Here is a 23,445-nt window from a genome sequence, read left to right as displayed (position 1 = left end):
TAGTGAGAAATTTTTAAGATAGTCTCAGAACCTGCGGAACTCGTTCTTTACAAATATTCTGCTATGCGGCATGTGTGTGTAGCTAGTTTAGATAATTAATATACCGGTGCCAGCAACATAAGGAGATGTTCTCGGAGAAATACTGCACAAATATTTTGGTGTGTGTGTGTGTGTGTGTGCGCGCGCAATTTTCTGCACTACGCAGCGTGGCTCTCTTCTGTCAGTCATCTCTGGAACTATTTGCTCCATAGACAAACTTGTGTGATATACTTCCTCTTGGCTTGTGCAACATTGTGGTTTAGCTGATGATGATGTCTTTTGTTTATTGTTGCTCTTGATCCATAAGGTCCCTGGGCAGATTACAGCCATTTAAAGCACATGCTGTTCTGCATCTGGTGGCAGGAGGCTCAGGTGTTGACAGGCGGTTACCACGGTATCAGAGCAGGTACAGTGGTACCTGCAGTGGCACCTCAGGTTAAGTACTTAATTGGTTCTGGAAGTCCGTTCTTAACCTGAAGCGTTCTTAACTTGAAGCGCACTTTCCCATTGAAAGTTATGGAAAGTGGATTGATCCATTTCAGATGATGAAAAACACCCCCTAAAACAGCAATTTAACATGAATTTTACTGTCTAACGAGACCACTGATCCATAAAATGAAGGCAATAATCAATGTACTGCACTATAAAATAAATAAGACAGTATTTTAGATGAATAAAATTAACGGATGATAGTCAGTTTGAATGGGGGGCTTTTATCCATTTCTGCAGTCACACAGACTAAAACAGCAATTTTACATAAATTTTACTATCTAACGAGGCCATAGACCAAAAATTGAAGTCAATAAATCTGTACAAAATGAAAATGTGATTTTTTTTCTTACCTGCGCTGATGAGTAATTATTTGGATGGGGGCTCAGGGTCCTCTTCCACAATCACAATTGGCTTGGCTCCTGGTATTTGCGGAGGCCTCGGAGAGCTCACACGGCTGGAGGCCAATTGTGGAGCGTCCGTAGGCCCCACGGATGTTGGGACTCGGCAGCGGCGAGGCCTCCGAGAGGTCAGAAAACTCATGTCTGGGTTAAAATTATTTGTGACCCGGCAAAACGTAACTCGAAGCATTCGTAGCCCGAGGTACCACTGAAATTCTAGTGGGCCCAGGGAGGAATATATATGTTAAGAGTCCAGTGAGCAATACTTCAGTAGAAATTTCAGCACTTGGACCATCTTATTGAGTGTTTCTGACCATAGGATCTCACCCAGTAGTTCCTTCAGCTTTTTGAAATCAGCCTTCTTAAAGTGAATAACTGTGAATAATTGTATGAGTGTACAACTTAGCTACTTGTGTATGCAGATTGAACATTTGTTGAATGTAACATGTGAAGATTGCTACATTCTCAAATTAGAGTAAATGTTTGTATCTGCCCTTTAAGGTGAAGAACAACATGCTACACTTGAGGCCACTGTTTCAGATGTGGGCAGACCTGGATTCCTCACTGACAGAAATTGGTAGGGGAGTGCAAATCCTAGATTTGAAGAGGCAACTCTCTCCGCATGAGGGGGCTTCACAGATAATTTGCTTGTATAAAAAACTATTTTTAGGTCTCTGCAGCTTGTACAGTTGTATTTCCCAAGCGAAACCATTATCACTAGCTCATATTTGGACATTTAACTGGGAATATGATGCTTCGAGATATTTTGTCGGGATTCACAGAATGCTGTGAAAGGAAGTCTGCAGGCTTGAGTTTGCTAGTTGATGCAACAGGCTGATGCAATACTTTCTATAGAGTTACTGGGTCAGAATGACTAAGCAGTAATGTGCTGTCATCGGTTTAAAAGGAAAACATGTCCAGAGGTCATGGTGGTGGTGTAGAGGAGTGTAGTCAGAGAGAAAGAGTCTTCATATTTGCTTTAAGGTGCAGCCAGGTACTCTGTCTGACTGTATGCACTGCTTCTGTAGATATTTGTATATATTTAGCTCACAATAAATAATACTGCACTGAAGAACCTGGGACTCTGAGCATTCTGCTAAAGCACCGCGAAGAATTCGCGACAATTTGAAGGCATTTGTTAACATGTGAATACAAGAAACCAGTTTTGTCGGTTGATCTCTATACACGAAGCAGAGGCACCAACTTGCGCCCAAGATGTGACATCATGAGCGCACAACATCGCAATGTCAGGAGAGATATGACAAGAGACTGCTAGATGGACCCGAGCCCTATTTATTTATTTCATAACATTTACACATCACTTGGCTGTAAATAAATAAAAAGTTCAAAGTGGGTAGGTATCATGGACTGGCTGAGATGGGAGGCAGCAGCTGGGAAACCCCCAGGGGGAGAAAGTTCAGAGCCAGGGCACTGGTGGTGGGATGAGTGGTCAGTGGGAGAACAGGGAGCTGACTGGGAGGAGGAGGTGTTGGAAGCTGAAGAGGTAACAGGGTTTCGTGAGTGGGAAGAAGCTGGAGCAGAGAGCAGTTCAGACAGGAGAGGAAGGGGCCAGGAGACAGAGATGATGAGGCCTGCCTCATCCGGGGAGTCTCCCCCTCCTGCTGCGACCAGCTCCCTTCTCCCTGGTCACCCAGAACATGGAGAGAAATGAAGACGGCAAAGTCATGAGATGCAAGGTGATGGAGCTGTAGGCTGCTGGGGGAGGAGCCTTAGAGGGCAGTGGGAAGGTGGAGACCTTCAGTCCTCATAAGCTGGCAGGAGCTGGAGGCAGGAGTAGGTCAGCAATAAAAACACCACCAGTGCCGGGGAAGTTAACTCTTTATTCAAAGAAAGCAAAATAGGGCAGGCCTAGTGATCACAGCATCTCCCACCCAGTTTTTCCATACCCATCCAAATTTTTAAAACAGGATTTTTACACAGAAAGTTTTTAATGTTTTTAATCAAATTCCTGATGTAAATTTTAAAAACCAGTGGAATTTATCATTGCTCTTTTCACATGGAAAGACTTAATCTATTTTGTTACCTGTAGACTTGCTATCAGTTAAAACAGTGATTTCTCCCATTCAGTTTTTCTATAATACCCCCCGTCCCCAATTTTTAAAATAGAATTTCTCCACAGAGTAAGTTTTGCATCTGAAAGTGAATGAAATTTATTTTTATTGGCTAATATATTCCATATCTTTCTAACAGACTTAACTGTTTCAAGAGTTGTTTGAACTTTCAAATATCTTGATCCTAATGCTGCCCAGCCTCCCAAAGGTGCTTTGTATTTATGTAAAATCATCCAAAGACCCAAAGACATTTCCTAAACAGGGAGTTTATCTTTTGGAAATATGATCTGGATATAGATGCATAGAATATAGAATATAGGATATATAATATAGATAAATCTGGGGACAATGTTCTTAATCAGATTCCTGATGCAAATTTTAAAAAAACCAGTGGAATTTATCATTGGACTTAACTGTCAGGGGTCCCTTTACCTTTTCACATGGAAAGACTTAATCTATTTTTTTTACCTGTAGACTTGCTATTTCTGCGGCCCTCAGTTAAAATCTGAGCCTCTTCATCAGAGTGAGGAGAAGCACCTGCATTTGACTACTCTTTTTTGACCATCCATCACTTAAATCTTTGTTTTTAAAAGTGCCCTTCACTTAGAACCACATGATGACACAATAAAATACACAAGGAATGAAGTGGCTTGACACAAAATATATAGATTTCAATGTTAGTAGGTAATTTTTTTCTGAACAGAATCAAGTAAATTTCAAAGTTTAATTCCTAGGCTGAACTAAAGCACTACAATTAACACAGAATCGTATTTACTACAAACATTAAGCAGAACATAGTGTGCAACACTTAAGTTTTGTGACACAGCATAGGCCAATCCTACTGGAAGTCTACTGAACCAAAATGTCCATGGTTAATAAGGGTGTTTAAAAAGCGGTTTGCGTTGCACACACAGGGAGGATAAGCAACCCATGAACTTTGCGTCTTATGAACGTGGCAGAGCACAGAGTTGGTGGGGCATGGGAGGTGTTGTGAACCCAACAGCAGGGGTAAGATCCAGGTCATCTTCAGATGTTCCAGGAGGTAGCTGGAATGTGAATCTTTGCAGGAGGCTTGTAAAGAAGAGGAAGAGCTCCATTTTGGCAAGATTCTCACCTAAACATGCTCTCCGACCTGTAAGGAAGCGCAAGCAGGATTGAAACTGGGTTCCTTGCTTACTTAACAACATTTTCTTGGTTTATTTATAATGGAATGCATCAAACTGCTTACTGTTTGAAATTTCATAATGATACCATTCTAAAATGCAACAAGAATGAACACTAATCTTGAAGAAATGCATGTTCTCCAAGTGTCCCAATTCTCCAGTGCCAGTCCCACAATGCATGCTCTGCTGCTGAGCTTGGGGAAAAGTATGAGTCAGCACTTGCCCCTCCATAGTGGCTGCTGGAGGAGAGGATGTGGCTGTCGAGAACTAGCATGATGATGCAGTGGCTCTGAGGGGGAGGCAGAGGGCAGAGCAGTCCTGGGTGGGAGGAAGGGGGAGCAGAACGGAGCACAAGGAGTCTGGATTTATTAAAAAATGCTTGGGGCAGCCATGTCTAATCTTGCCCCTTTCTAAAATGTGTTTATCGGTGTGTGTTTTTCCTTTTGTAAATCTACCCAAAGAATAAAATCAGATTGGGGCTAAGAGGTTTTCTCAGGACAGTGGAGGGTGCAAGTCGTGAGTCCTGTTGGTTTAGAAATGGCAGCACTTGACTTTTTCTGACGGGGGACAGGGGACCACAAATGGTCTTTCGAGGAGGGTGAGTTGGATGAGTATGAAAAATGTCCTGATTTTCATCTGAGGAATGTTGGCAAGTATGCAAAAGATGAACTCCCAGCAAGAAGCATTCTACAGGGCTGAAAACCAAGGGGAGCGGATGTTTTTCAGCCCACGGTCTGAGAGTTTCTTGTACCCTAATCCTCCAAACAGCCTGTATCCATTCTCCACCACAGCAAGCAGCTGGCATTATCATAGATCAATGGCACAGTGCAGCCAGGCAAAAGCCCACAAGGGGAACACAGAGCAGGTCCACTGAAAGCCAAGGCCTGGGGGAAGTTCTGAGGGTGGTTAGAGAGCCTTGAAGAGTCCCATTTGGCCACTGGCCCAGAAGTTGCCCTACTGAAAATGAATGATGTTGCGTATCTTATTGCAGTTCTAAATGACAGATATAAGTACTCCAAAGTTTGTCACTGGGTCCTCCATCCAAGTTTTATTTTATGTTAATATACTTAGGATGGCCTGTTCATTAAGCTCACATTGGATATGTATAAATAGACAGAAATTGAGTTACCTGCAGAGAAAGGCATGAATGCATCTCTCTTTATGAACTTTCCTTCAGAGTCAAGAAAGTGCTCTGGATAAAATTGGTATGGTTTTTCCCACTGAGATTCATCATGCAGCACGGAGGTCAGTAGTGGCATGATGTGAGTCCCCTGCGAAGGAAAAGCAAGAGTTATTTAAAAAATGCATATGGCCCGTCAAGCAAATCATTATGGTATAGTCCTCAGTGTCTTTTTTTTTTTTAAGCAAGAAATGATCCGTAATATAATCCAGAGATTATATACCATTGTTGTTGTTGTTTAGTCGTTTAGTCGTGTCCGACTCTTCGTGACCCCATGGACCAGAGTACGCCAGGCACTCCTGTCTTCCACTGCCTCCCGCAGTTTGGTCAGACTCATGTTTGTAGCTTCGAGAACACTGTTCAACCATCTCGTCCTCTGTCGTCCCCTTCTCCTTGTGCCCTCAATCTTTCCCAACATCAGGGTCTTTTCCAGGGAGTCTTCTCTTCTCATGAGGTGGCCAAAGTACTGGAGCCTCAGCTTCACGATCTGTCATTCCTGTGAGCACTCAGGGCTAATTTCCTTAAGAATGGATGCATTTGATCTTCTTGCAGTCCATGGGACTCTCAAGAGTCTCCTCCAGCACCATAATTCAAAAGCATCAATTCTTCGGCGATGAGCCTTCTTTATGGTCCAGCTCTCACTTCCATACATCACTACTGGGAAAACCATGGCTTTAACTTTACGGACCTTTGTTGGCAGGATGATGTCTCTGCTTTTTAAGATGCTGTCTAGGTTTGCCATCGCCTTTCTCCCAAGGAGCAGGTGTCTTTTAATTTCACGGCTGCTGTCACCATCTGCAGTGATCATGGAGCCCAAGAAAGAAAAATCTTTCACTGCCTCCATTTCTTCCCCTTCTATTTGCCAGGAGGTGTTGGGACCAGTGGCCATGATCTTCGTTTTTTTGATGTTGAGCTTCAGACCATATTTTGCGCTCTCTTCTTTCACCCTCATTAAAAGGTTCTTTAATTCCTCCTCACTTTCTGCCATCAAGGTTGTGTCATCTGCATATCTGAGGTTGTTGATATTTCTTCCGGGAATCTTAATTCCGGCTTGGGATTCATCCAGCCCAGCCTTTCGCATGATGAATTCTGCATATAAGTTAAATAAGCAGGGGGACAATATACAGCCTTGCCGTACCCCTTTCCCAATTTTGAACCAATCAGTTGTTCCATATCCAGTTCTAACTGTAGCTTCTTGTCCCACATAGAGATTTCTCAGGAGACAGATGAGGTGATCAGGCACTCCCATTTCTTTAAGAACTTGCCATAGTTTGCTGTGGTCAACACAGTCAAAGGCTTTTGCATAGTCAATGAAGCAGAAGTAGATGTCTTTCTGGAACTCTCTAGCTTTCTCCATAATCCAACGCATGTTTGCAATTTGGTCTCTGGTTCCTCTGCCCCTTCGAAATCCAGCTTGCAGTTCTGGGAGTTCTTGGTCCACATACTGCTTAAGCCTGCCTTGTAGAATTTCAAGCATAACCTTGCTAGCGTTTGAAATGAGTGCAATTGTGCGGTAGTTGGAGCATTCTTTGGCACTGCCCTTCTTTGTGATTGGGATGTAGATTGATCTTCTCCAATCCTCTGGCCACTGCTGAGTTTTCCAAATATACCATTAGCTCCTTAAACTGTCATCATTGGGCTGAGAGAACAGTTGACTGAGCCCCTTGCCCAACGTTTCTGGGATGACTCAATAAAGACCTGTGTGCAGCAAAGAAGGCAGAAGCAAGTATGCCCAGACTAGGGAACTGGGGCTCCAACAGGGGCCCCAAGGGGGGCAATGGCCCCCTACTTTACAAGAAGGTCAGTGGGGCCTGCTCCTAGGGTTAGCCTAAAGTGTAATGTCCTAATTAATGGAGAAATTGATCGCAGTCAGCTGAGCAAAGAATGCAGTTTATCAAAAGCCAAACTATTCTTCTTCATAGCCTAAAGTGTAATGTCCTAATTAAAGAAGAAATGATTGCAGTCAGCTGAGCAAAGAATGCAGTTTAATCAAAGTGATTACCTTTGGAATGAAGTAGCCTTTGAGGGTAACATCCACAGTGGTTGCATGTGGCAGATTTGTGGGGACAATGTCAGAAAATCTCTGGAGCTCATGGATCACTGCATCTACATATGGCATTTTCGTTCGGTGCTCAATCCTTGGTTGAGAAGATCCAACAACCTTCGTAATTTCTTCTTGGACCTTATCTGGGGGCAGTGGAGTGCGATTTTTGTTGTTAAAATAAACTCATTGGTTTTTTTTTTTGTCCCCACCCCCCAAATGCCAAACTCAAAAGCATATGTTTGCCATCAACTCATATCTTCAGATTTCCTGGTGTAACTGACAGCTAATTATTCAATGGGACTGGCTGATCTATGAGCACAATCTAACAACATAATGCAAAGTTGTGGAAGATGCTATTCACCTGAGAATTTTAGTGAAAATACACAATTTGCTTATAGTTATGTAGGAAGCGAAAGTCAGGAACATGCATGCTTGACTACACCCAACATTGGGGGGGGGGGGCTGACATGTGTGATGTCACACAGTGAAACTAGGCCCAACAAGGCCCACCCGGTTGTGGAATATTGAGGAGGGCCACCCCCCTCATTGAATATTGTGGGGCTCAGCCCCCCAGCTTCCCAGGCCCCCAGATACAGTGGTACCTCGGGTTACAGACGCTTCAGGTTACACACTCCGCTAGCCCAGAAATAGTACCTCAGGTTAAGAACTTTGCTTCAGGATGAGAACAGAAATCGTGCTCCGGCGGCGTGGTGGCAGCAGGAGGCCCCATTAGCTAAAGTGGTGCTTCAGGTTAAGAGCAGTTTCAGGTTAAGAACGGACCTCCGGAACGAATTAAGTACGTAAGCAGAGCTACCACTGTAGTTATGTATAACTAGAATCAAGATATGCTAGCTAGAGTAATGGGAGCCAACCCAATGAAAAGCACTCACTCTGAATTTCAGGATATTTCATCATTAGTAACAGTCCCCAGCGCAGTGTTGTAGAAGTGGTCTCCATGCCAGCAGCAAATAAGTTACCCACAACGGCTTTTAGGTTTTCATTGTGGAAATATCCATTTGGCTTGTCCTTCTCCTGTGGTGTAAAAAGAAAGAACTGGCAATAACAAGGTGAATGAGGAAATTCCATTTGCAGATATCAAAGTAGCTAGCCAAGGGTTGGTAGGGCACTCACTGGAACGGAAAGAGCAGAGAAGCGGTCTAGGAAAGTAGAATATTCATACACAGCAAGCACACTCAAATCTCTTTTATCCATGAAAGCATGTCACAGGGTCCCTCGGCCGTCAGGTAGCCTCTGTTTAGAGGTGAAGAGAACGGCGAGATTGAGACGCTGGCACTACGGGACACCATTTTCTATCCTTCGAAAGCGCAGCCCCAGGCTTGCACGTTGCAGCGATTGATTCTCAAACAGTAAGAAACCCGAATTTAATTGGCAGTATCTATCGGGATATGTTAATTTGGAACGATTTGGAAGCAGCGGGGTGCTAAGAAGAGGTCAGCCTCGTCTGGAATCTTATTTATATGCAAAGATTACCCACAGAGCGGATGAAACAGTGAGTTACCTTAAACGGAATTTTTTAACTTAAAAGAGACATTTATTTAATTTAAGAAGGTGGATTTAAGCGGGGAAGGGATAAAACCCTGAACAAGAACTTTTTATTTGCCTTTTTGGTGGACCTCTGGGACTGCAGGTAAAGGAAACTTCTAAGAATTTTTTTTTACTTTCGATTTTAATGAACTGCGTGGTCAATTGTTTGGAAGCCTTCTCTAGTTATTATTGATTTCTTTTTAAAATTTCTCTTTGTGCCAAAGCAGCATTATGTGGAAGTGAGAAGCCAAGCTAGACTGAGCTGTTTTTTTTTTTTAAGTTTGGTTAATTTTTATGTGGAAACAAGGAGTGGGGAGAAGAAGTTATTCAACCACCCGTCCCTTCTGTTTCTTTGAGGACGTGGGAAGGATAGTGAGCATCACCATTTTTTACTTTCTTTTTTGAGACACCAAATACTTCTTGAGACATTAGATTACATCTATAAAAATAGCTTTTTTTCGTTCCTTCCCCTCTCTGACGATTTCTGTTGGACCTCCACTCTTATTTTTGTTTTTGTTTTGATGTGGGCTTAGCTGCTTTGGTGAAGAAAATTGACTGGGACTTCTCCCCCCCTTTATTTTTTTATTTTTTATTTCTTTTTTTGTTCTGTCTCTTCTCTACTATCTGTGTTATAATTTTTGTCTTGCCCTTCCTTATCATTCTTTGAGTTGGTTTGGTGTATGATTTTTTTGTTTGGTTTCTCCTTTTAATCTCCCCTTTTGGATTTTTATACCTAGCTTTGCCTCTTTTAGTTTTCCTTTTCCTCTCTTTTTCTTTATTTTTATTTTTTATTAGAATATTACAATATTTCTTCTCAGATATCTTACATTTTAATTTTTAATTTGTTTTTCTGTTTCCTTCTTTGTATTCTGAATCAGTTTTATAATTCAACTTTTCTTTTTTATTGCTTATTTTACTTCCTTCTTAATCTGTTATTATCTATTGTTCTGTTTCACCCCCTTCTCCAGTATGATGGATCATAACTAATTTGATTGGATTAGCCAAACAAGTGGCAAGAAAATTTAATCTCCCAATTTTTGAATGTTATAAAACTTGATCGGGGATTAGCCAAGCAAGTGGCAAGAAGAATTTTTTTTAAAAAAACTTTGGATGTTATAATTTTAATTGGAAATTACTAAGACAAGAGAATGTCCCACACGCAGAAAAAAGGGAGTGAAAGTGCGACACCTGGGGAAAGAAGGGGATCCAAACAGGAGATGGAACTGAAAGGAGACATATTAAAGATGTTCGCAGAGATAAAGAGAGATATTAAACAAAGTGAGAAAAACTTAGAGACAAGGTTGGAGCAGATGGATAAAAAAATTGATTTGACAGTTAATGAATTGAAAGGACAAATGAGGGATGTAACAAAGAGAACACAAAGTTTGGAGGAGGGAATGAATGAAAAGAACAAAATTGGAGATGAGAGAGGTAAAGAGGGAAGAGGAAAGGATGAGAGCTGAAGTTTCAGAAATTAATAAAACACAAGAAGGAATATGGGACGCGATTGCTATGAATGACTTGAGGCAAAGAGAGGCGAATTTGAGATTGAGGTTGGTACCTGAGGTACAAGGGGAGAATATAAGGGAGAAACTGGCATCAGAAATTGCTCAGTGGTTAGGCATGGAAGTAGAAGATGTTAGGAAAACCATTCAAAATGCATTTCGAATTAAGACAAGATCTGTTCAAGCAAAGAAGTTTCCAGGTGACTGTTTAATTATTTTTAAAGACAGAGAAATGAAGAATTTGATATTACAGAAAAATAGAGAAAAAAGATTGAGTATTGATGGGAATTTTATAATCATCTTTAAGGACATTCCACTTCGATTATTGAAAAAACGGGACCCTTACAAACCACCGACACAGACCTTGAGGAGAAATCAAATTGAATTTAAATGGGAATTCCCAGAAGGGATTTCCTTTTTTCACAAAGGGAAGAAATTTAAACTCACAAATCCAGATGAAACACAGAAGTTTCTGAGAAGATACAAGGAACTGGGAAGGGGAGAGGAAGCAGTCGAAGCTGGAGCGGGAGCAGGGGGCCCGGCGGGACCGGAAAGAGGGGAGAAGGACCACAAAGAAGAACAAGGAGAAAGGGAAGAAGAAGAAGAGGAAGAGGAAGAAGAAAAAGAAGAAGAAGAGGAAAAGGAAGAAGAAGAAGAAGAAGAAGAAGAAGAAGAAGAAGAAGAAGAAGAAGAGGCTTAAGACTTTAATTTATTTGGTTTATAAAAAGAACACAAGATGGCGTTGAAATTATGGACTTGGAATATTAATGGGATGAACGATAAGAAAAAACACAATAAAATTGAATATTATTTGAAGAAGAAGAATTTGGACATCATTTGTTTGCAAGAGACTCATGTGGCGAGAAGACACAAAAAAGTATTAATTAATAAAAAACTAGGAAATGAATTTATTTCATCAGACAGAAGCAAGAAGAGAGGGGGGTGTTGTATATAAAAAATAAATTAGAAGCTCAGCAGATTTTCAAAGATGAGGAAGGTAGGGTTATTGCAGTTCAAGTCAAATGGCAAGGCGAAAAATTTATAATAGTCAGGGTCTATGCACCTAATGGAAATAAAACTGATTTCTACAAAGATTTGGAGGAAAAGTTATTTGAATTTATGGATCAGAAAATCATAATAATGGGAGATATGAATGGAGTGGTGTCAATGGAAATGGATAGATTAAGAGCAAGTGGGAATGTTAAGGAAGGGAAATTACGCAAGACTTTCTTTTCTATGATTGAGAACTGTAATTTGATAGATATTTGGAGATTAAGACACCCATTAGAAAAGCAATTTACTTACCACTCAGAAGCAAATCAGTCAATGTCAAGAATCGATCAGGTTTGGATTTCTAGTGAATTAACACCATGAATTTTAAAAATTGAAATACAACCAAAGGTACTTTCGGATCACAATGCAATAAAGTGTGTTATTAAAGGAATAGAAGAAAAATCCTTTCGATGGAGAATAAATGAGAGTCTTTTAGATGATCAGAAAATAATAGAAAAGGCACGTAAGAACTTAACAGACTACTTTGTGAATAACTGTAATAAGGGTACGAAAACTAGTATAGTATGGGATGCCAGCAAAGCTGTGGTGCAAAGAGAGAAAAGAAATTTTAAAACAAATAATGGAAAATGAGAAGAATTTAATTAAAAAAGCAAATGATTTGAAAATAAAGCAAAATATTAAAATATTACAAACTCAATTTGCAATGATAATAAATAAAGAAGTAGAATGGAATATCAAAAGAATGAGACAGAATTTTTTTGCAAATAAGTCTGGAAAATGGCTGGCATGGCAAATTAAGAAAAGAAAGGAGCAGAATACAATTAATAAAATTATTGTAGATGGAAAAGAAATAGATAATCCGAAGGAAATTAGGAAAGGATTTGTGGACTTTTACAGACGTTTATATAAAAGAACTGAGAAAAGTGACATTAAAAAAATAGAAGAATTCCTGAGGAAAAAGGAGGTGCAGAAAATCCTGACTGATAAAAAAGACAGTCTGAACGACCCAATTGATGTAGAGGAAATTAAAGAAGCTATAAAAGAATTGAAAAGTGGGAAGACACCAGGACCGGATGGATTTACTGCAAGATATATATAAAGAAATGAAACACACCCTACTTGTACCAATGAAAGAAGTTATGAATAATATATTAAAGAAGGGAGAATTACCAGAAACATGGAAAGAAGCATATATTACATTTATTCCGAAGCAGGACTCAGATTTAACGCAAGTAAAGAATTATTGGCCAATTTCATTGTTGAATAAAGATTATAAATTATTTGCAAGTATATTAGCGAACAGGATGAAAAAAATATTGAAAGAAATTATACATAAAGATCAGGCAGGTTTTCTTCCTGGCAGACAGATGAAAGATAACATAAGAAATATAAAAATCATTCAAGTAGCACCTTTAAGACCAACTAAGTTAGTTCTTGGTATGAGCTTTCGTGTGCAAGCACACTTCTTCAGATACACTGAAACAGAAGTTGCCAGATCCTTCTATATAGTGAGAAGGTGGGGAGGGGTATTACTCAGAAGGGTGGTGGGAATGGGAGATAGGCAGATAGCTGGGATGAGCCTGCTGACGACTCTTAACGACTGTAATGGGTCTTACAGGAAAAGGCAAGGGGTGAGAAGGTGAGAAATGGCTTAGTCATGTATAATGGGATAAGAATCCAATGTCTTTGTTCAAACCAGGTTTCTCCATGGTTTCTATAAGAAATATAGTCAATATAACTGAATATCTGACAGCCAGGAATGAAAAACAAGCAATGTTAATTTTTGTGGATGCTGAAAAGGCCTTTGATAATATATCTTGGGAATTTATGTTAAAAAATTTGGAATCTATGGACATGGGTCAATTCTTCCTAAATGGACTAAAAGCTATATATACTGAGCAAAATAACAGAAAACATTGCAATTACTAAAGGTACAAGACAAGGGTGTCCTCTTTCACCATTATTATTCATATTGGTACTGGAAGTTCTTTTAAGATCTATAAGGAGAAATGAGTTAATAAAGGGTGTTACAGTTGGTTGAAATGAATATAAGGTAAAAGCCTTTGCTGATGACTTGGTATTAACAATTGAAAATCCATCAATAACTATTAAGGAAGTAATAGAGGAGATAGAACAGTTCGGTCAAGTGGCAGGTTTTAAATTAAACAAAAGGAAAACTAAGATGATTGCTAAAAATATGGAACAGGAATTGGTTGAAACGTTGCAGCAACAGATAGGTATAGAAGTGGTAAAGAAAGTTAAATATTTAGGAATTTGGTTAACTCCCAAAAATATTGATCTGTATCAAAATAATTATACACCAATGTGTAATAGTGTCAAAAGAGCTCTAGAGGTATGGGGAAGGTTGAAATTATCATTTTGGGGAAGGATTTCAGCGATAAAGATGAATGTGCTACCAAAGATGTTGTTCTTGTTTCAGACAATTCCAATAATAAAAGGGGCAGCAATATTTAAAGAGTGGCAGAAGATAATTTCAAGATATATCTGGCAGGGCAAAAAGCCGAGAATACAATTTAAGTTACTAACAGATGCTAAGGAAAGAGGAGGCTTTGCCCTGACGGACTTGAAATTATATTATGAAGCATTGTGCCTCTTGTTGGTTGAAGGAATGGATGAAATTGGAAAATACAGAATTGCTGGACTTAGAAGGTTATGATAATAGATTTGGATGGCATACATATTTATGGTATGATAAGAAAAAAGTCCATAAAGGATTTGGAAACCACATATTTTGAAAATCTCTTATAGAAATTTGGGATAGGTATAAAAGCCTTCTGGAACCAAAAATACCACATTGGTTGTCTCCATTAGAAGTGATGTGTGTAAAAAAGGTCAATATGAGTGGGAAGTGGATAACATATGGGAAACTAATAATTACAGAAGGAGGAAAATGGAAATTGAAACCATACGAGGAGGTGAAAGAGTATGTTAACGATTGGTTACATCATTACCAGGTGAATGAAATATTTAAACAGGATGTTAAAGAAAAAGGTTTCTCTGGAAAAGAATCGAAGTTTCAACAAGAAATGTTGAATAATGATTTTAAAATTTTGTCTAAAATGTATGAATTACTGCTTGAATGGCACTTGAAAGATGAGGAGGTAAAATCAGTTATGATTCATTGGGCAAAAGATTTTGGATATAACATACAGTTAAGTGATTGGATAAAACTGTGGAAAGAAGGTTTGAGATTTACCACATGTAATGCATTAAAAGAAAATGTGATGAAGATGGTGTATAAATGGTATATCACACCAGTTAAGTTAGCAAAAATGTATAAAGTGAGTAATAAATGTTGGAAATGTAAAGAAAAAGAAGGATCATTTTACCATATGTGGTGGGAATGTAAAAAAGTGAAATGCTTTTGGGAGATGATATATAACGAGTTGAAAAAATGATGAAATATACTTTTATAAAGAAGCCAGAAGCATTTATTTTGGGTATTGTTGGAAATGATATAAATAGAAAAGACTGCAAGCTTTTTTTATATGCGGTAACAGCAGCAAGAATATTACTGGCCCAAAAATGGAAACAAGAAGAACTACCAACGTTAGAAGAATGGAGGATGAAACTAATGGACTACACAGAATTAGACAAGCTAACAGGAAGGATCTGAAACCGGCAGGACCAGAGGTTCACCGAAGACTGGACTAAATTTATGGAGTATTTGAAAAAATATTTGTGATGATCAAATTACGTTTGTAGGTTTACAAGCAGTTCTGTGAGGAGTAATTTAAGAAATATTGTAAAAATGGAAAGGGGGAGATGATTTGTTAAGAAAGGTAAAGGCAATATTAAGTCAAGAATTGCAGGAGAAGTGATTAGGACGGAGGTGTTGAAGGAAGTCCAAATAAGAATATGTATGTAAGAATTTGTGTGGTATGTCTTTAAACAATTTTGTACATTAAAATTAATAAAAATATTTTAAAAGAAAGAAAGAAAGCATGTCACAGGCTGAAGAAAGGAGCATGGTGCAAAAGAAATACTGGGGGGGGGGGAGCATGACGTGTTGGACTAGTCATGGAATCATGGAATCATAGAGTTGGAAGGACCTGAGGATCATCTGTTCCAAACATTTGCAGTGTAGGACTGCAGCTGTCCCTTACAGGGATCAAATCTGCAACCTTGGCGTACGCAGCAACGTGTTCCAACCAACTGAGCTACCATATCTCAAAGGTTGATTTTTTTCTTTTTCTCTTGAGAGGAGTGGGAGTCCCACTGGAAAACAGCCCTGCAAGCAATCAGGTCACAGACTCCAGATATTAGCCAAAGCTTTATAGAGCAAAAATAAAATAAAATGTGCAGAGTACAGTGGTACCTCGGGTTACATACACTTCAGGTTACATATGCTTCAGGTTACAGACTCCGCTAACCCAGAAATAGTGCTTCAGGTTAAGAACTTTGCTTCATGATGAGAACAGAAAACGTGCAGTGGCGGCGCAGCAGCAGCAGCAGGAGGCCCCATTAGCTAAAGTGGTGCTTTAGGTTAAGAACAGTTTCAGGTTAAGAACGGACCTCCGGAACGAATTAAGTACTTAACCCGAGGTACCACTGTATATTAGACACCAGCTCACATGGAAATGTATTTTTAAAACGTGAAAATTTCAACATTTGAAAGTATAAAAAAAATTATTGGTGGGCTTAAAAGACTCCATTACCTCTTGCTGTCTCAGAAGAAATGAATCAATCAAGCTCCTTTGGTCATTTTTATCCAGATCTCTGAGGTGTTGTATGAAGGTGGCATTTATGAAGGCATGCATCTCATCTCTGTTCTGAAGGATAGTCTTACGGGCTCCCAAAAGCGAGCCAAGAGCAGGAAATACGTTATAAAGCTGTAAGGATAAAATACAACGAAGAGTAAAGCCCAGTGCTTAATTCTCAGGTGATACTCCAAATATCTCATCTTCCACAGAGGAATAAACAATGACACAGAACAAAAATGTACTTGGGTTGGAGCAACATTGAATAAATATCCCTTAGAGGCCAAGGCTGGAGGCCATTTTCTTACGTGCTGTTGTAGTTATGGAGCCCCCTTGTACTTCTGTATTAGCAGTTTGCTGAGATGTGGACAAGCCCCTAGACAGAGGTCAACCAGAAGTGGCCAGGGGCAGCAAAATTCCCCCCTGGCACTGTCCCCCCACAGGCCCATGGTGTCACTCACAGTGCTGCCACAAAACAGGGCACTGTGGCAGCAGCCATGGTGGCATGGGCAAAACTGAGACATGGCTGGCAGTGGTGCAACAGCAGGGACAGGGAAGCGGTTGGATCTGCCACCTGAGGCAAATTGCTTCACCTCGGCTCATGTCAGCATCAGTCTTGGGCTGGCGGTGGGGCATTTTTAGCTCTACCCCAACGTTGCTTGTATTATCCCTGTGCATTAGCCAGGGTCAAAGGTTCCCCACACCCGACTTAGACTTTCAAAAAAGCTTGCACAACAAAGACTCCTGGTTAAGAAAAGCAGGCGTTGGAATAAGGAGGAGAGGTCCTCTAGTGGGTCAGGAAGTGGGGCATAGGAATAGACAGGCATTCTCCCAATAGAAGGATGTAGAAGTGGAGTCCCCAAAAGATAGATATGGGGTCGTGTATATTAAAAAAAAACCACCTTTATTTTTTAAAAAGATGAAATTACAAAAGAAATAAAATATTTCAACTATATATAATTTCATAAGATCATGCATACAATATACAAAACGTCAGTTATGTTTGAGTTATCTAACTATTATATTTTAAGCAGAATATCCAATTATATGAATGAAAATAATAATTGGTGTGAATATTGTCTTAAATTTTATATTTGCTTTTTAAAAATAAATTTATTTGGGCTCCTTCTATCAATATCTCTTTTAAAACTTTTAAGTTGTGTTAACAATGCTGCATCCCATGTGTTTTATACATATATACATTTATACATATATTTAGCTTTGACTAGTCTTGCTGTAGTGGTTATAACAGTTGCAATGTCCAAAATCTCCCTTGCTTGCTATGCCTTTCCAAATCAAATGTATTTGGGTATTAAAATCATATTGGTACCAAGAATTTAATATATAACCAAAAGCTTTTAATCTTACAAGAAGTCCAAAATATATGTGTAAAATAGCTGCTCCTATATTTTTGAATTTACAAGAATTGTCTCTTTGAAAATTATAACCACTTCCATTCATCTTTAGTAACTGGAGAATTAATGTCTCTTTGTCACTTCTGCTCAAAACTGAAGGATGATTGATCTAAACCGAATAATTATTTGTATTATTTGGCCAATATACCTTTACTTTGAAAGGTGAGTATTAATTTCTCTGCTTTCCTTAATACCTGAAGATTGCAATTCCTTTCTACTAATACTTTTCCTTGCAAATATGCAATACCTCTCCCCTCCTAAAAGCTGCACAAAGACAACTGAGTGAGGACCTTTGGAAGGAAATGCTGTCCTGGGATCTTACGCAACTCATATTTCTCAAGATGTGTTTTGTAGTGAAGCCCAAACAATATGGAATTGCACCCACATTGAGTATTCTGTGAATACAACCAACTATTTCTTTTCCATTTGAGAAAGCTTAGATTACCATGACAGAGGGGCTTCCAAAAAGCCGGACATTTTCATTGACCAACTTCAGAAGTTTTCTAAATGTGGAGTCTTCGTATTCAAATCGCTTGTTTAGTAGGATGGACACTATGATATTGGCAACAGCGGCATTCATAATTGTGGTGGTTTCAAATGGTTGTCCTATACATAAATATTAAGCAATGCTCAGATAAAATACCAAGTAGAATTGCTCTTCTCTGCCTTAGGTTCCCAGTGTCAGCCTACCGATATATAGAGCACATTTATCTTAGAAACTGATCCTACGTTCTGGTGTACTTGAAGATATCTGAGTTAAGAAACGCTAAAAAGAGTCATGGGCAGTATATACCTAAGCAGAGGTCTTCATCCTTTTTGAGTCCATGACTCCCTTGACCAGCTACATTCTTTCTGTGGTTTTCCTGGGGGCAAATGCACTCCAAGCCTCAGGAGCCAGTTACCGGTATGTCACCCCTTGCCTGCACAGACAGTAGCCTCTCACCCTTTTTCAAACACCCTCCCTCATGAAGTGTTCCCTCAGCCACCTCTCCTTTCCTCTCTCCTTGGGAGCTTGAAGCCAGGGCTGCTGCAACAAACAGCTGTGCAAGCCTTTGGGAGGCAGAGATGCAAGAGGGGATCGTAGGAGGGAGGACAGGAAAGAGGGACAGAGGCCAGCATTACCTCACACTGACCTGAACACTGCAGATTGGTAACTTCTTCACAGGGAATCCTGGTTACTATAGTTCTGAGAGTTAACAATACGTATATAACACATTATTCTGGGCATCTAATGTAGTGTTGTTTTGCCCTGGAGCTGTAGAGGGAAACACTAACCCACCTTGGTAAGATTCAAATGTCTTAATCAGGACACTGCATTCTTCCACAATTCTGTCCTCTATGGACCTTTTCCCCATGCCATAGTCCCGTAATGTGCTTAGTGAGAACCGCCGCATCGCTTTCCAGTTTTCACCATGTGAAAAAAGAACACCTGAAGAGCAGAGTTCAAGTTATCATGGCCACAATAATATGTTTTGGCTTATCTCACCCTTCTTCTGTGGAACTGAGGATGCCTCTCAGCTGGTCCCTCTTCCGGTCTCTGATAGGACACACATTATCCAGAACTTCAGCAATATTCCTATGGGTTGTACCCTCAAAACACAATTGCACAGGGGGTTCTCTAGTTTACGGCCCTTCAGTTGTAACGGTACATTATTTTATGACCAGATTCTCCTATTCCCTCAACCCTACTCTTTTGCTGGCAGTGACAAAGACATTTGGCATTATCCATCCAATGGCTGCAGCTGAACTGGTCGAGTGGCAGGCTGTCCTCCAAGCTATAATTTCAACTAAGAATCAGTTCTACGAACCTTTTGGCACAGATTCTATATTGCTATGATAACTAAATTTCACAAACAGCACAAGCTATTATACAGAAGGAAAGGCCTCACCAAAGCCCCTTGTAAACTCCTCAAAAATTGGGATGGTGGGTCTCTCTGCAAATGCGTCCGCCTGATTCACCAGAGCCTCCTTGACTGTCTCATACCCTGTCAGCACCACCATTTTCTGGAATCCCATTTGGATGCGGAAGATGGGGCCATGTTCTTTTGACAACTGGAGTTCAATGACCAAAAGAGAGAAACATCAAATAAACCCCCCAAACATACTGACATACTGTCACAGATCTGAAATAAAAACTGATTTCATTTACATAGTTGCATGGTATAATTCATCAACTTTAAATGTCTAAGCACTGTTCATCACGTGGGTGCCTTTAGCAAGAGGAGTAACCTCAAATTATTAAGAAGAAAGTGCAGTAGGATGGCAAATTCTGCAGGTCTTCTATTTTATTTGGAGATGTTGTTGTTTAGTCGTTTAGTCATGTCTGACTCTTCGTGACCCCATGGACCAGAGCACGCCGGGCACTCCTGTCTTCCACTGCCTCCCGCAGTTTGGTCAAACTCATGCTGGTAGCTTCGAGAACACTGTCCAACCATCTCATCCTCTGTCGTCCTTTTCTCCTTGTGCCCTCCATCTTTCCCAACATCAAGGTCTTTTCCAGGGAGTCTTCTCTTCTCATGAGGTGGCCAAAGTATTGGAGCCTCAACTTTATGGATCACTGCCTTGCAGTGGCAAAGGGGCTTGAATAACTCAGAGAAGCTGTGAGCTGTGCCGTGCAGGGCCACCCAAGATGGACAGGTTATAGTGGAGAGTTTTGACCAAACGTGAACCACCTGGAGCAGGAACCGGCAAGCCACCCCAGTATCCCTGCCAGGAAAACTCCATGGACAAAGAAAACAGGCATATTTGGAGATAATTGTGAGCAAATAAAGTTGAAAACTGATGTGAATTTTCCTTCCTTAACAAATTGAAAGTTAGAATCATAGAATTGTAGAACTGGAAGGGACCACAAGAATCATCTAGTCCAACCCCCTGAAATGTAAGAATCTTTTTGCCCAACGTGGGATCAAACCCACGACCCTGTGATTAAGAGTCCCCTGCTTGATCAACTGAGCTATCAGTTCTGGCTGCTCAGAATTAGGCTCCTAAGTTTCACCCGAGGAGCGCCAGTGCTTTCCAATATTGCCTTTAGCTAAAATTACCCTGGAGACCTAGATTTAATCTAATAAAAATTTTTACACCTGCCTAAAGAATCCTGGGAACTGTGGGTGTTGCGAAGAGATGAACATTTTCAATAAGAACATAATTTCAGACATGGGCGCACTTAAAAGCCCACATTCAGCAATATAATTGCTTTGTTTTGTTTCACGTAAGATAATTGTGAAAACTTGAGTGGATTCTAAAATGATGTATTTAGAAGTGCTGGCTTCACACTGAAAAGTTCGATAATTTTGCAGCTAATTTTTGCGGATAAGGCTGGTTAAGGTGAAGGTAAAGGGATCCCTGACTGGTAAGTCCAGTTATGGACGACTCTGGGGTTGAGGTGCTCATTGTGCTTTCAGGCCGAGGGAGCTGGCGTTTGTCTGCAGACAGTTTTCCGGGTCATGTGGCCAGCATGACTAAGCCGCTTCTGGCGAACCAGAGCAGCGCATGGAAACGCCGTTTACCGTCCCTGCGGAGCGTTACCTATTTATCTACTTGCACTTTAACGTGCTTTTGAACTGCCAGGTTGGCAGGAGCAGGGACCGAGCAACGGGAGCTCACCCTGTCATGGGGATTTGAACTGCTGATCTTCTAATCGGCAAGCCCTAGGCTCTGTGGTTTAGACCACAGCGTCACCCATATCCCAGGCTGGTTGTAGCATTCCTATTCCCCTCCTCCAGTCACCCAGTCCCTCCACTGCACAGATCAGCTATCAGCCTAAACCATAACAGCAATCACACACAAAAAGGACGAAAAAAAGAATAAGCCATACTTGACATTGTTTTATCATTTTTGCATATATGCATTTATGAGATGGAACACTGACATCTACCTGGCCTAAAAACACCCACAGAATCTTTGCCTTGCTGCAGAAAGAACAGAAAACATTACCTTTAACATTGTTCTGTAAGGTCTCTTCAGATCCATCATGTGGAGATTCCCAACAAGTGGTAAAGGTGTAGGACCTGGTGGGAGATTTTTGGAGCTCCTATTCCAGAAACTGCCCCATTTCCAAATGAATATAATCGTAAGAATGAGCAGGAATAATGCTGGAATCTGTTCAGTCCAATCCATTTCTTTTCAGTGAGCAAATTTCTGAAGCGATTACTGTGAAAGTCACAACATAGTTTGATCATGTCTGCTTGCTGAAATGAGCAGCAAATACTAGGCACTGTCAATGGAATGAACTTTCCCCCAGATTTTATTGCAAGCTACGCTTGATGATTTAGCTTTCCCTTTATACTTACTTGAGCAGCGGTGTTTTCTTCCTGAAAAGAAAACATCGTTCAGCCGTTTCAACCTCTTTTGAATTCTCGGGAGGTCCAATGTTCAGGTTTAGAAAAACATTATAGAATCACAGAGCTGGAGAGTTGGAAGGGACCCAAACAACTGTTAAGAAATCCTCTTGTGTAATTATTGAACTAGTGAGAAATTTTTGAGATAGTCTCAGAATCTGCTGAACTCCTTCTTTACAAATATTCTGCTATTCGGCATGTGTGCGTAGCTAGTTTAGTTAATTAATATACTGGTGCCAACAACATAGGGAGATGTTCTTGGGGAAATACTGCACAAATATTTTGGGGTGTGTGTGTGTGTGTGCAATTTTCTGCACTATGCAGCGTGGCTCTCTTCTGTCAGTCATCTCTGGAACTATTTGCTCCATAGACAAACTTGTGTGATATACTTCCTCTTGGCTTGTGCAACATTGTGGTTTAGCTGATGATGATGTCTTTTATTTATAGTTGCTCTTGATCCATAAGGTCCCTGGGCAGATTACAGCCATTTGAAGCACATGCTGTTCTGCATCTGGTGGCAGGAGGCTCAGATGTTGACAGGCGGTTACCACGGTATCAGAGCAGGTACAGTGGTACCTCAGGTTCAGTACTTAATTGGTTCTGGAAGTCCGTTCTTAACCTGAAGCGTTCTTAACCTGAAGCGCACTTTCCCATTGAAAGTAATGGAAAGTGGATTGATCCATTCCAGATGATGAAAAAAACCCCTAAAACAGCAATTTAACACGAATTTTACTGTCTAACGAGACAATGAAGGCAATAATCATTGTACTGCATTATAAAATAAATAAGACAGCAGTTTAGATGAAAAAAATTAACTGATGATAGTCAGTTTGAATGGGTTTTTTTATCCATTTCTACAGTCACACAATCAACCAGTAGCTGAACTGGGTTCCACACAATCACAAAAACCAGTCACAAATACGAAATCACAAGCCACAGTCACAAAAGCAAAGTCACGAGTCAGTCCCATAAAATGAACTACAAGTCACGTCAAAAAATTGAAAAAGCCAGACAACCAAAACGCAAAAAAATAGCAAAAACAAAACTTCCAACTATAAGTTCTGTGTTGCATGGGTGCTCGGGACTCAACAGCTGGCAGACTCAACAGGAAGCCTCTGATTAGCAGCGAGGGACTCAAACGAAACACACTCAACAGGAACCAGACGATGAAAAGCGACCCCCAAAACAGCAATTTTGCATAAACTTTACTATCTAACGAAGCCATTGATCCATCAAATGAAATCAATAAAACAGTACAAAATGAAAATGTGATTTTTTCCTTACCTGCGCTGATGATAGTCCTTGTTTGGATGGGGGCTCAGGGTCCTCTTCCACAATCACAATTGGCTTGGCTCCCAGCATTCGCGGATGCCTCGTGGAGCATCCGTAGGCCCCACGGATGTTGGGACTCGGCAGCGGCGAGGCCTCCGAGAGCTCAGAAAACTCACGTCTGGGTTAAAATTATTTGTGACCCGACAAAACGTAACTCGAAGCATTCGTAGCCCGAGGTACCACTGAAA

The 23,445-nt window shown here is 40.4% G+C and overlaps 1 protein-coding gene across 2 annotated transcripts; it reads right to left on the bottom strand.

The window, feature by feature from the left end:
• Nucleotides 1-2,750: 2,750 nt before the first annotated feature.
• Nucleotides 2,751-21,914, bottom strand: LOC308473515 (cytochrome P450 2K1-like). 2 transcript variants are annotated; one of them, XR_013984100.1, is made up of 10 exons: nt 21,522-21,839; nt 19,478-19,640; nt 18,868-19,017; nt 18,034-18,194; nt 16,132-16,305; nt 8,279-8,420; nt 7,347-7,531; nt 5,294-5,435; nt 3,470-4,133; nt 2,751-2,973 (listed from the first exon to the last, which is right to left on the bottom strand). XR_013984100.1 is itself a non-coding variant. In XM_080999204.1 (10 exons), the coding sequence occupies exons 2-10, from the start codon at nt 21,702-21,704 to the stop codon at nt 3,946-3,948; spliced, it is 1,488 nt and encodes a 495-aa protein (XP_080855330.1). In that variant the 5' UTR covers nt 21,705-21,737; nt 21,878-21,914; the 3' UTR covers nt 3,076-3,945. The 2 variants fall into 2 exon arrangements, 1 of the variants encoding a protein (XP_080855330.1); XM_080999204.1 differs by lacking the exon at nt 2,751-2,973 and adding an exon at nt 21,878-21,914 and having other exon boundaries at nt 3,076-4,133; nt 21,522-21,737.
• Between the last annotated feature and the right edge of the window lie 1,531 nt (nt 21,915-23,445).

This window comes from Podarcis pityusensis (genome assembly GCF_964106645.2).
Source record: "Podarcis pityusensis genome assembly, chromosome: 3".
Taxonomy (NCBI): Eukaryota; Metazoa; Chordata; class Lepidosauria; order Squamata; family Lacertidae; genus Podarcis; species Podarcis pityusensis.
Note: the sequence above shows the minus strand (reverse complement) of the source record. Positions and strands in the feature narration are given on the sequence as shown.